Source organism: Contarinia nasturtii, unplaced genomic scaffold (genome assembly GCF_009176525.2).
Source record: "Contarinia nasturtii isolate CC-2019 unplaced genomic scaffold, AAFC_CNas_1.1 Cnas_scaffold_695, whole genome shotgun sequence".
In the NCBI taxonomy this organism is placed as follows: Eukaryota; Metazoa; Arthropoda; class Insecta; order Diptera; family Cecidomyiidae; genus Contarinia; species Contarinia nasturtii.
This window is the reverse complement of record NW_022198046.1, coordinates 2,724,408-2,738,313: the sequence shown is the minus strand read 5'-3', so window position 1 is coordinate 2,738,313 and position 13,906 is coordinate 2,724,408. Positions and strand designations below refer to the sequence as shown.

General features: G+C 32.1%; 2 protein-coding genes across 2 annotated transcripts; both read left to right on the top strand.

Annotated features, from left to right (window-relative positions):
- Nucleotides 1–828: 828 nt before the first annotated feature.
- Nucleotides 829–4,311, top strand: LOC116340670 (HD domain-containing protein 2). Its single transcript, XM_031767279.1, has 4 exons — nt 829–1,488; nt 2,139–2,277; nt 2,384–2,538; nt 3,766–4,311. Exons 1-4 carry the CDS (start codon nt 1,246–1,248, stop codon nt 4,021–4,023), a joined length of 795 nt encoding a protein of 264 aa, XP_031623139.1. The 5' UTR covers nt 829–1,245; the 3' UTR covers nt 4,024–4,311.
- Nucleotides 4,312–12,920: 8,609 nt separating this feature from the next.
- Nucleotides 12,921–13,880, top strand: LOC116340671 (histidine-rich glycoprotein-like). The gene is made up of 3 exons (XM_031767280.1): nt 12,921–13,057; nt 13,163–13,412; nt 13,535–13,880. The coding sequence occupies exons 1-3, from the start codon at nt 13,040–13,042 to the stop codon at nt 13,831–13,833; spliced, it is 567 nt and encodes a 188-aa protein (XP_031623140.1). The 5' UTR covers nt 12,921–13,039; the 3' UTR covers nt 13,834–13,880.
- Nucleotides 13,881–13,906: the final 26 nt, after the last annotated feature.

Here is a 13,906-nt window from a genome sequence, read left to right as displayed (position 1 = left end):
CACTGAAATCAATCGTTAAATTGTTTCTTAATTTGGATATCTTATCTTGGCAAGCAAATCTTAGCACTGTTATTTTAATCGCTTTAAAAATGAAACTTGAGACCACACAAACATGGAATATTTTTGGAACATTTTTTTTCGGCTGACTGTGCTGAAGTGAAGAAGAAGAGAAAACGATTTTGAATGAAACGAACCGCATTCGTATTTGAACCGTCGGACGAGAAAGGTTTTTTGGACGTGGTGCTCTGTTCGGATTTTATACTGATATATATTTCTATACTGATACAAAAATATAAAATAAAACTAAGTCTGTGGATAATTCAAAAATAAATTCAAATCACTTGGAGTTGGAATCGAAGGGCTACAATTGGAACTGAGGTAATTTATTAATTAGAAAAAAAATTGTAAAGTGTCGAATGTTGCTTTTCTGTTGATTGAAACCCCGAAGTAATTTCGTTCAACTCAAATTGGAAAGAGTTACCGAGAAATGGCAAATACTCGTACTTCAAAATATAATCAAAAGTCAATTATTTCTGAAAACAGCTTATCGTGCTTCCTTTCATCCGAAATTTCATTAATTCTTTCCGTTACCAATAAATTAAATCGAATCGCTGCAAAAAAACTTCAAATATTCTCGTTAAGATGTCGCTACAAATGAAATTCATGTTCGAAATGCGATTGGAACATTTTGACATTAGAATGAAATCACATGTGTTGTTGTCTCGCTTGTACTACTTAATATTGTTGTGTTTGCTGTTCTCTCATGGATAGTGGTGAAAGCGAGTGTCACTAACAAACCCATAATCAGATGATTTCTTATACACATGTACGTAGTTTAGATCAGCAGTTAACTGGCATTGGTTGAGCGTGTTTCAAGCAACTAAAAAGTAATAATTTATACAAACTCTCTCTCTTTCTCTCATTCATCATTCAAATACACAGAGTTTATAGTCAATCAACTGTAGAATTGTACTCCTTTTTTGTGACTGAAACAGGAGCATTGATTTTACATATATAAATAAATGTGTATTGTGTGTGCGTGTGTAGAAAACGGAAAATGTTTTAAATCGAATGATTTGTGTGAGCATAACAGAGAGAAAAATTGAGCAAACAAAATCCGTGCTGTGGGCGATTGAAATAGTGCGACTTTTGTAGAGAGTGTAAGCGAGAACAACAGTAACTGAGAGAAGAGAGAGTTTTAATCTCGAAAAAAAAAAAATCAACATAAATTCGACTAGTTGGAATATGTTAAAAGTTTTGAGGTTAACTACAGACAATCTACGAAATTTTTCACTGTTCCAGTTCACAAAGCTATTCAAACAGGCAGCAGCGAATCAAATTTTACACAATACAGAAATTGAAAACGCAACAACAATGTCAGCAGCAGAAACAAATGGATCTTCAGTGAAAACGACAGCACCTGCCACGGCAAAAACACAAAATCTTGATGGAATCGTCAAATTTCTTGAATTGCTGGGCAATCTCAAAGTAAGTGCAACCAATTTTAATTCAACCATTTTTGTTCAGTGTCATCGATCGTCGATGAGAGAATAAAAGAAGAACATTGCGGAATTGAAATGATTGTGATGACGCTGTTTTAAAAGTGATGATATTGTTTTATATATATTGAATGTTTTGTATGTGAATGTTATCGATTATAACTCGTGTTCACTCAGCTGACGTCTTGTGTGCTCATTGAATTTACATTTTTAATTCATACACATTTGTAATAAAATATATATATAAAATAAGAGTGTCGGCCAATTTCAAGGCTAAAACAAAAGTTTTACCTTGATCGCGCGCGCGTTTCTTACAAAATTAACAAAAAAAAAAACGTTTTGTCACTGAATCATTATATAATGAACTTTGAAGCGTCGAGACTGTGTGCTTCCGAAAAAATGAATTTGTTGTTGTCTTCGCTGTATGGCGTATTGACTACGAATTCTGGTTGGTGCATACATCGACCGTATGCACCAACATAAACAAACCCATTTCTATATGTACAAACACTTGAGCGTATAATTTTTCTACCGCGTAAAGAATGAAACTAAATGATAAAAGTTTTTTTTATTCATTTTATCAAATGGATTTGTTTGATCAATTATTTTTTTTTTGTTATTCCTTTTGTCTAAATTTAGCATTTGAAGCGAACAGGCTGGGTTTTGCGTAATGTAGGTGACTGTGAAACCATTGCCGGTCATATGTACCGAATGAGCGTGATGACGTTCCTTTTGGATGGCAAAAGCGACTTGGATCGAACGAAATGCATGGAATTGGGTATGTCACAGTAATCACTCTGATTTTAATCACCGTCTGTCAATTTACTGAATCGATTGCATTGAAATTAAATCAATCATTCATTGTTATGTCTCTCCATAATTAGCATTGGTACACGATTTGGCTGAAGCTATTGTAGGTGACATAACACCTTATTGTGGCGTAAGTAAGGAAGAGAAGAAGCAGCGTGAAATGGATGCAATGCAGGAAATTGCGAAATTAATCGCGCCGCGAGGACAGCGTCTCATGGAATTGTTTGAGGTATGTTTGACAGCATAGTACTTTTTTTGTATTATTATGACTCTTCATTTTTGTTTCTATCTTCATTTGAGATACTCGGGTCTTTTGTTTATAATGACAACAGTCTGGCTTTGTCATAAATCGATATGTGTACAAAAGTCATTTGGTTAATAGTGCCAGATAAGCGCTTACCAAGCAATTTTCTACTGATAACAACAAAGGCTGTTGTTAAACTTAAGCAGTCATTGGCTTTGCTTAAAAACGTGCCAAAATTTCTGTATGTTTCGTGGCTTTTGTTATCAATATAACAGCAAATTGATTGCACGACCTCTGTATATGACTAAACCGGAATTGAAATCAGTGTGTATTTTTTTCGTTCTGCTCTATATATTTCTTTCGCATTGCTCATATAATTGCGAACTTCACTAAATCATTTCATAAACTTCTCGCTTGAATTGGGTTACACGATGAGAATGATCGCTCTATTTGAAAGACATTTAAAATGTAAATTTATACTGCGACATATCTATCTATAGAGTGTATGACTTAAAATAAAAGTCACTTGAAACATCTAAATACAAATGGCTCGTCATTTGCAAATGATTCATTAATTTGCTAGAATGTGACGTTTACTAAGTTTGTGCAATGTATTTCATTCGATGGTCTCGTTTAATGCTGACGAATGTCAAAGAATGTGGAAACAATTCCGATATTTTTATGCACACTCGACACGAATAAAGTGCAGAGAAGAAGAAACACGAATCATAATATATAATCCAACTATTTCCCACAAAGTAACTTTAAATGAATCGAATGTTTACTTTCAAAAAGGGTAAATGAAGACAGATAATCACATAATGTGCTAAAATATCAGTAATTTGTCTGATTTTCATTGGGAACAAAAAGAGAGAATACAATTGATTGCAAATTGTCTGGCATTTTATCTGTTATTTGCTCCGATTTTCTGATAACATATGATGAAATGATCGCGTTTTGTAGGAACTATAATGAGTGCACAAATGCACGTGAACGAGACTCACAAGTCACAATAATCGTTTGAATGCATTTTGTTATCGTTGTTTGGGTCAAGATATTTTGCATTGTGTCGCGTCAGAAATCATAATAAATTTAATGAAGAGCTGATAAGCCAAGTGTCCCTCACTTATTTCCTAATTTGAAAAAGAAGATGGTTTTAATTGAGAAAAAAGATCTAATGAGTTTGTTTTTGTTTTTTTTTTCTTCTCGCAGGAATATGAAGAGAATCAAACGCCAGAATCGAAGTTTGTGAAGGATTTGGATCGATTGGATTTGGTGATGCAGGCATTCGAATATGAAAAGCGTGACAATTGCATTAAAACGCATCAGGAATTCTTCGACAGCAACGACGGAAAATTCAATCATCCGCTTGTCATTGATCTCGTCAATGAAATAAAAGCGCAACGCGAATCAGCCGCTGAAAAAGACGAAAAACAACAGCCAAACCATGCATCAGCCAACTCAAGTTGATAATCTAAAATCCATCACCATGTCTTCTCTCCTTCCCTTGCTGTTCACAATTTAATAATTACCGTGCGCTGCTAACAATTTTCGATTTACCTTCACTGAAATATAAACATGGGCCAATATCTTCAATCAAACAAACCACAACGCGAACTTATTATTATTTTCTTCAAAATTTATTTGTTTTAGTTTTTATGTTCCGTAGAAAATAGGAGAAATTCGAAAATGAGCTCTTGCACCATTTTTGACAAAGCGCCTTCAATATAAACAACCGAATGGTTAAAATATACATTATTTCTCAGTATTTTATTTCGTCATGTTTCTTTTACTGCACATAGAGTGTACTACGTAGGATTGTAGGCACTGTGTATTTACGAATATTCGAATCATTATGTTTCTTTGTTAGTCAGATTTTTGCTTCACAGTCATAACTCACAGTTTCTAATGTGTTTTAAGTGAATGTTTCATTTTTGTTCTGACAAATTATTATTTTCTTTGAATTTTAATGTAATACACGGTGTATTTTAGTTCATCCATTCGAAGTAAATGCATAGATAAACACGAAGTTTTCATTCGATAAGCTTAGCGATTATAATTTATTGAAATACTTAAACATCAACAGAATGAATGTTATCATTTTAATTGTTTCATTCAATCGAAACAAAATTGATAAAAGAAATGTTACCGATTTTTAAAATAAATACATATTCACACATAAGAATGGCGAAAATTCACATTTATTTTTTATTATTTTTTCAAAAAAAAATTATCAATATATATGGAATAAATTATAAACAGAAAAAATATAAACAAAAATGGCTTTGATTTAAAATTATTCATGAAAATTATTATTAGTATTTTCATACATTTTAATGATAACAATGAGTGATATAAAAATGTTTTTGTTTTAATAATTTATTTAGCAGCACTTTAAAATACGAAAAAAAACTTAAACTTTCAAACAAATCTTACAATCAAAGTTCAACGACCAAGAAATATTCTAGAGAACAATTTGGCGTATTTCAAATATTATTAACATATTATTTTTGAATTAAAAATTAAATGAAATAAAACCGCTAACTCCAATCAATTCAAATCAAACGAAATAACGTTTCAATCATCACATTTTGCTATCTCAACATAATAATGGTGTTTTTATTTCGTTTGATTTGAATATTATTTTTGTTTTTTGTGTTTTTTTTTTTCATTCAAACAAGAGATTGAATTTTGTGAAAGAAATTTCTTTGGGATCTGTAGATAAATATTTTGAATGTATGGATAGAAGCATTATTTGAATTCATGAAAACCGTCCGTCTCCACTTGGGATAAAACCCCGTGAATGAAGCTTTCAACATGAATATATCAAGTTAATTTTGATGCGAAACCACGAAAGAGAACTGTTGGAAAGTTCTGTATAGTTTTATATTTTTGCATATACAGAGACAGCATTCAAACCTTCCCAAACCATTGGAAAATGAAAATATTTCAAACATTTTTATCGATTAGAAAAATTAAAGTAGTTGTTAGTCGAATTTTGATAAGAGAGCAATTAATATTTTAAGCATTAGATAATATCAAAATACAAAATGGTACTTTCCATACAAGATTTTCAAATTTTTACTGGTCATAAAGCAATCCAAGAAGCAATCAGTGTCATTCCTTTATTTTCGAAGCATTTGATAATCCTCCTAGCAAGCATGACTATATTTGAATATTTTTAATTTATTAAAACCGTCTCCATTTGGGATAATATGTGTACAATAATTTAACACCAATGGAACCGCCAAACTAAGCAAGCATTTTATGATAAAAAAGGATTCAATGGTAAAATATTAGCAGATGTGGTCGAATGGAACATGCATAGAAAATTAATCATTCAATATTACAAAAAATACCATTCACAATTGTATGTGCAAGTTTTTTTAGCTCCAACTACGATGAAGACTTACTTATTGCCAACGATGTGTATGAATAAGATGCGGTTCCTAAGTATAATGCTGTAATGAAATAAATGCCCTTATAGGGTGTTCTATGATTCCGTACCAATATTTTACCTTCCGTTGCGTTATTTAAAAAAATGTTTTACTATATAACGATTGTTGCTACAATATTATGAGCAAGTATCACGTTATGTGAATTCATTCGCATTTAGTAAATTCAGATGGAAAGAACATTATTGAAGTTCACATTTAGAATCACCACATCAACCGTTTGATTGAATGATGATTTTAAACTGGCGATTTTACTTTTCGATTCGATAAAAATAGAATTAGGAAATTTGTTTTTGTTGCAATGCAATGCAATGTAAAACCAGGTTAATCAATAAATTAGTTATTAATAAATAGTTATACATAAATCTATATTATTAGATAGAACACATATTGTGCTTTCACATAGCAATAACTCAGAAGTATAGACAATGTTGGTATTTGTACAGCATTGTTTTGACTGTTGATGTAATTGCAATGTATCGTTAAGACTCATATGAAATACCAACACATTTCCCATTTGGATTGTTCGTGCTACGAAATGTTTTAGTTTTCTATAATTCACAATTTGCATAAATTATCATTTGAACACTTGAAATACAATGGCTTTCGCGCCTGTTTCGGAAAAATATTTCAATAAAATTGAGCACGCTAACCGAATCCTTTTTAAATACATTAACCTTCGTACGAACATTTTGATTTCCCTCGATGATACCAAATATACTACACTAAAAAAAGACTATGAATAGAAACAATGGCATTGAAATATGAAAATTATACCTGTTCAAAGACCAAAAGTAGCTCATTTTCGCCTTAGAAATTTCTTTCTTAGTATCAAGTAATCCCTTCATTCTCAAAATGGTGATATTATTAAATATGGTAAAAGACAATTTCACACCGAATTTTATTGGTTTTATTAGGTACAAAGGAAGAAGTCAAACAATTAATATTGTCTGTCCGACAGTGCAGACAATGTAATAGAGTAAATTTTCATTAAAAATGTACCTCAACGGTCATTTCTCGGAATAATTAGCTTCAATACATTGTTGAAGTGAATTTGAGGTATGCTTTGCTTCGTTATTTGATCATTACAGTGATGGCATGCATCCATATAGAAAAAATTAGATTATTTTTGAATTCGGGTCAACTCATTAGCAGTTTGTTCTGAATCCCGACAGTTTGTTCTGTCATTATATTATTTTCTATTCAATACATTTCATTTCAAAATGACCATCTCCACTTGAGAGAGAAAGAAATTCTGAATTATAGTACATGAAGGTTGAAGAGTCTAACATGAACGGGGGCGCCAATATCTCGAGAAGGTTTGTGATACAAAAGTTAATCTTAAAACCGTAAATAAAGTAAAAAAATCAAAAGTCCAAAAAAATCAGCCAATACAAAAAATGCAGACAAATCAATTTCATTTTTTTCTGCCTTTTGCTTGTCTATTCATGGATTTTATTTGCAATTCAACAGATTAATAGAAGAATTTCGACTGGAACAAGCATTGCATTCAACACCTCTTAGCAAATAGAAAAGTCCAAATGAACTTGAATTATGCAACAATTCATTATTTTTTATTATTCCAAAATCAAGTATCACAAGTAACAAAATTATAAATACCTATCTAAGTTCATATCTCTAACCGGTCGGTTAAGATTTATAACTTCTCAATGATTGAGTTGAGATCAACCTCTTTCAATTGATTTTTTCTTCAAGAGATTTGTTCCGTTCGATGAAACAATTTGCATTACAATGGCTATATTACATACTATATTCCTCTTACGATAAATAATTAATTAGCATCATTGGAATATCATGAATTGGAAAAAACCACCAATCATTTACAATGTTATGTTTATTTGAGAATTGAAACAAATCAAAAGACTCTTTCACGATAATAGACTAATGATAATTGAAAGCGTTTGCATTTCATTTGGTTTATGTTGTCGGTTTTCTTTGCTGAATCGTTAAACCGTGCACTCTCCAGTTACAGAATATTCACAACAAGTCACGTCGAAGCATTTATTCATAAAATGAAATATTAACATTGGATCGTTAACGTTGTTTGGCCATGTACACAACACCGTCTTTATCGTCGTCATTTGTGCACAGACAAAAGGAGTAGAAAACTAGTTACATGAGGTTGAGCGCTTCATAAACCATTTTGTAAGAAGGAGAAATGGTTGAATTTGACATGTGTTTACGATTTGGCTTGTATGAAGCGGGCCGCGCATGGCTGCACGGTGTGTGCATTGCATAAACATAGACCAAGAACACGGTTGGAACTCATTTTCTTTGCGATCTAATGTGTAAAATATTTTGTGTTTTATGCTTCTCTTTTGTGAGAAACACGATGATTTATATGTTCGTAATTATGTTTTATTGGCTTATTATTTAAATTAATTTTATAGCCAGTTGTTTTTCGATCCACATTTTTACCATATTTGCTATGTTTTAGCTCTCGTTGTCTCTGTTTTCAACTGGATTTCTTTGGTTTTTTCTCTGCTTATTGTGTGTGTTTGGTTTTGAATGCGATTTTACACACCATATTATTAACGCATAAAATTGTTATATTCATCTCGGTCCGTGTGTATATTTCCCATATATTCTATATGTGTGTGCTTTTTTCTGTAGTTGCTCTATGCGCAGTTGAATTAATTGAATGAGTGTTTGCGCCCGCGCTCGCACATTATATGCCGGTATTTTATCGAAAACAACCTTTTATAGAGACGTTCAATAAATTTTCAGCTGGTTTTTACTGTCTATCTATCTCTCGTATATGTCATTCAACAGCAGCAGCAGCAGCGACGCAGAGATCGTTTCACAGAGCTTCTTTAAATTGCATTGTGTGAGCCACATAAAGAAAGTAATCAACACGCGGATAATTGGACATTTAAAATGTTAAATTAACTATGAATGTGCTTGCGCATAACACTGTAAATGTGTTAACGTTGACGGCGTTGGCATTTCATTTCATTTCTTCTTTGTGTCTCTGGTTTTCGTTTTCTCTCCTTCTCTCTCTCTCTATTTCTTTCCACCTTTCTCTCTTCACAATTTCTCGTTTAGATTAGAAATTGACACGAAATTAATTACATTTTATTGCATGTTTTATTATCACTGTGCGCAAACGAGCAAATGCGCGCACGCGCATTGTATACGATTTAATGTGCAGTATGGAACGATTTACCGCTACTTTTACTCTATCTCAACTCTCGATCTTTCGGCTTCTGTGGCGTTGTGCTTTATTTATTTTCAACGTTTGCCTTACTTTGTTCCAAATAAAACGAAAGAATTAGATGTATTACGTATCAGATACTAGTGTTTGCCTTCAAGCTATACAACGCTAACAGCATTTATTCGTTAAGCATTTGGTTGAATTCTATCTTCCTCTTATTATTTTTTTCTCCTTTCTTCCTGTGCTCCAAATGTTGTTCTCACCAAATTCGCTCATTTCACAATATTGCAACTAAGTAATGCATTGTGTCAGTTGGTTCTTCTCTTAAATCTTTCACTTTGCGGTTGCGGTTTTTTCAACTCTCTGTGCTCATGCTCAAGTGATAATAGGATGTTCATTCAGCACATATTTACATCAACACAATGCATTGATTGCAACTGAAATGCCAGAAGCTATAGTCAAACGAACAATATACAACACATGTACCACCATCATTGATTCACTCCATGCACACACTCATGAATTATGCTTAAAATTGTTCAGACAAAAAGAAACGAAAAAAACACAGCGAACGTCTCTTCTGTTCTCTCTCTCTTTCTCTCTTTCTTTCGACGAAAGAGAAACTACCAAGATCAAAATTACTTCTACGAAATTGAACTTGATTACGTGCATTTAACCAATATATGCTCATTTCATTGTTCGACCCAAAATACTTAACTTTTCATTCGAAAACAAAAACATTTTGCTGCTTGATTATAAAATAACCACCGATTAATTTCGCTTTTTCTTTCAACAAATACATTGTTAGCGTGTTACTTTTTACGTACAAGCTAAACAAATGCCAAACGAGATTTTCAACGTTCTTAGCATTTAACACAATAGAAAACCAAAACATCTCAAATAATAAGGACGGTTTCCGCTTCGAATATTTGGTTCATACTACGAGAAGAAGAAGAGATTCTATGTTATTCAATTTCTTTCATTCATGATCATTATGAAATTCATGGTTAAATCATTCATGAGAACACTTCGTTCGGATTTTTGATACAATTACAAACTGATTTGTTCATTACCCAATTACAAGAAAAAAAGATGATGTTTATTTCACAAAACACGTGTAACATATAATTTAAATGTGTAATCAATCTTAATATAGATGCGTTTGTTTGACGTTTTGTTTCAGTTGACCTAAAGCTTTAAAGTAATTTTAAATATACACATAAACATCTTATAGCCAGCCACTCGTCCAAAACAAACAGATTCTGATGCGAAATACATGTGAATCGGCTCGAATATTCAGAACCTTAAGTTTGTCAAAATAAAACAGCAACATGCCCAATGCCCATACAGTTTTTACACATTTTTTGAGGTCACGAATATTCTAACCGATTCATATAGAAATGTTATCAAGTCGTGACTTGAGATTATTTCCTGCGTAGTTGATGTGATGGAATTTTCGAATAAACGCATGCAAATGCTATTAATTTGTTGTTGGACGTCACGTCACTAAAGTGAAAAATCACATTTTTTAAAAAAAAATTATTAAATTGAAGGATACATGGCGAAATTTGTGAAATGATGAAACGAAGCTTGAATCATAGTTTGGTGAGTATAATAACATCGCAAAAATTAAAATTACCAACTTTCTAGAAATAAAAAGATTATTTTTTCTTTCTCGTGGATTATTTTGTCACTTTTTGTGCTATTTGTGATCATAAATTGTGTGTGACGCACAGGTCTTGTACGATACGGATAAGTCAGGTTTGTGCATTTTTGTTGTAAAAAATACATAAAAAACAAATTTATTATTTCGATGCTCCGTCACATTCTTCAGTTCAAAATGTTTCGCCATTTGAGCTAATAAAGAGACTTTTTAATCGAATCATGTCGAATTCAGGCGAACGTCAAATTTTGATGAATTTGCTGAGTCAAAATTAGTTTAGTGAAAAAGGAAGAGAGTGAAGAGACATTGAAACCAAATCGCATAGATTATTGGAGAATCTGTTTCCCTCAACTTCTTGCAAAACCAAAGTTTTGGAGGAAATAATGGCGCGAACAATATATGAACATGACTAATCATTGGCAAAAGCGATTTGGACGGTTTTGAGAGAGAAATTATGGACATCCATACGAATACTGGCATATGGAATTCGGAAAGCCTGATAATTATACGTAAATATATTCAACAAAAATGATTTCAGCCCAAAGAAATCTCTATAACTTATGATTTTTATTGAATGTTACAGAATTTTAAGTATAAACAACGTTTGAAAATCAAACATAAATTTAGTAGTAATTCAGTTTATAATTGTTTTTTTTCTTGTTTTTTTTTTGAAGAAAATATTATTTTCATTTCAATGATTTTATTCTACATGTTTGTTGACAGAAATAAATTATTCCACAAGTATGCGATAAAGCAAATATGAATACAGACTATTTACTTCAATTAATAGAAAGCGAGTACAAGGACTGTACTTTACTTTGTTCATTGATATTCATCACGATTGTATGCAGTCCGTTCGAAAATAAATAAATACATACTGATAAAGTATAAGTTAATTACATTTGAACTGATTAGTGATTACCACACATCACACTAAATCAATAGTTCAAATAGTGCATGTGATTGATGATTACGAAAACCAAAACATTTCTTATTAAATAAAATGACATTCATTTTACTTTTGATTTGATGTAAAATAACAACGGTATTGAAAGCTATTGAAAACTTAAATAATTGCAAAACTGTTTGCGAATTACAAAACCTATCGAGATGTACACTACCGACCAAATTTTTTTGGTACGATAATCGAGTAGTGAAACTGAGATTTAATGTCTTCAGATAGAACGTGGTCCATACTGTAATCTACATTTCATTCAAATAGAGCAACCATCAGAAATGACTCCGTCATGATCCTCGACCATTGAGAAAAACATAAATTCATATAAATAAAAAATCGTTAGGCTCACCCAAACTTTTGATCGGTATTGTAAATTAACTTGGAATAGAGTAAAACTAATGCACGGATCTAAGTTCAACTCAAACACAATCAAAATCCATCTATTTAGAATAGGTATTTGTACATTATATGTATGCAAGCACTACATATGTTGATCTGAGTTTCATTTTTGAAGCACATTTTGTTATTGTAAAAATATTTAACACGAAGATCAAATTAAAACGATTTCAAAGAAGTAAGTCGAAGTCAATGTTTATTAGACATTATAAAAAAACATTATTCAGTTTGGATGCTAATCGGTTTCACATTCTTCTAATAGTTTTACTGTCATAGGATGTCATGTCTATACGTAGATCATTCCTTCTTAAGTTGTCACCAGACGAGACAAGTTGGTTTCTGGTTTTATCTTATTTTCAAAACAATGACAAAAGAACTCGGGGAAAAACAACACTGTGCGTTTCACTAATACGTGTTGTTTTATGTGTAAAATTTCCAAAAAACGCAAACGTCGTGACGATCGTATAACAATCTTGTTTTGCGATCACTTTTCATAAGCTTGACCCAACTATATATTGAAAACAAATCTCCCTTATACATCACTGAAATATGCAAAAAATCCAATCGTAAAAACTCATGACACAACTTGTTTGAATTTCATTTTTTCTGTTCTGTTCAGTTCATAATCTGCTTTTCTCAGAAGTCATCAGACAAGGGCAAAACAAATTAAGAAACACAAACTACGTCTGTGTGATGTGTATATTTTTTGAAGAAGATTTGCAGCTATATAAACCCTGATACACATTCATTTTCAATCAGTTCGAACCAAAATTCTCAGCTGAACGTTAGAAGTCGAAACATTTAAGACAAAAATTAAAAAGTGATATATTCACCAAAAAATGGCTACAAATATTCTGGTAAGTAGAAAAAATTACTAAATTATTTTGAAATATAGTGAAATTAATTTAAGTTGTGCATTTTCTGTGAACATTTTATTCTATTTTGAATTTTTTCTTCGGCAGCAAATTTTCGCAGCATTGGCTGTAATTTTCGCATCAGTAAATTGTCTTCCATATGGATCGTATGGATCAGGATCTACTCAGGTTGAACAAGTGCACCAAAGTCCTCACGAACCAATTAAAACGCATTATGCACCAACAAAACACGAATCCATTTTACCACATCAACCAAGCTCTGGATATGGCCATGTTGAACCTATCAAAAACCACTACGGACAACCAAGTGTACATCATACTCCAATTGTTCCGCAACGTAAGTATTTGCATATTTTATATTCATAAAATACTCATTGAGATTTTAGCCAAAAAGTCTTATGTCTACAAATATTTATGCAACAAATAAAACTATTGTTGTCTTCATTTATTTGCACGTAGATCCACCAGCTCATGAATCTCCGATCCATTACCCCGTTGAACATCAGCATTCTCATCGTGGATATGAAAATGAGATAAAGCAAAATCATCATCATCATCAAGAACCAGTACACGGACACGTTGAGTCACATAATCCTCACCATAATATCGGACATGAGGGTCATCATCAATCTTCGTACGGTCACAATAGTGGACTTACACATAAAAGCACACAGGGCGGTGGATTAGGTGGTGGATACGGTGGCCATTCAGCTGGACACAATACTGGACACGGTAGCGTCAAAACTCACGGATATTAAAACTCAAAGATAGATTTTAAAACTTCAGTGCTTAGACATTTGATAAATTTTTTAACAATAAACAACGTCTGAG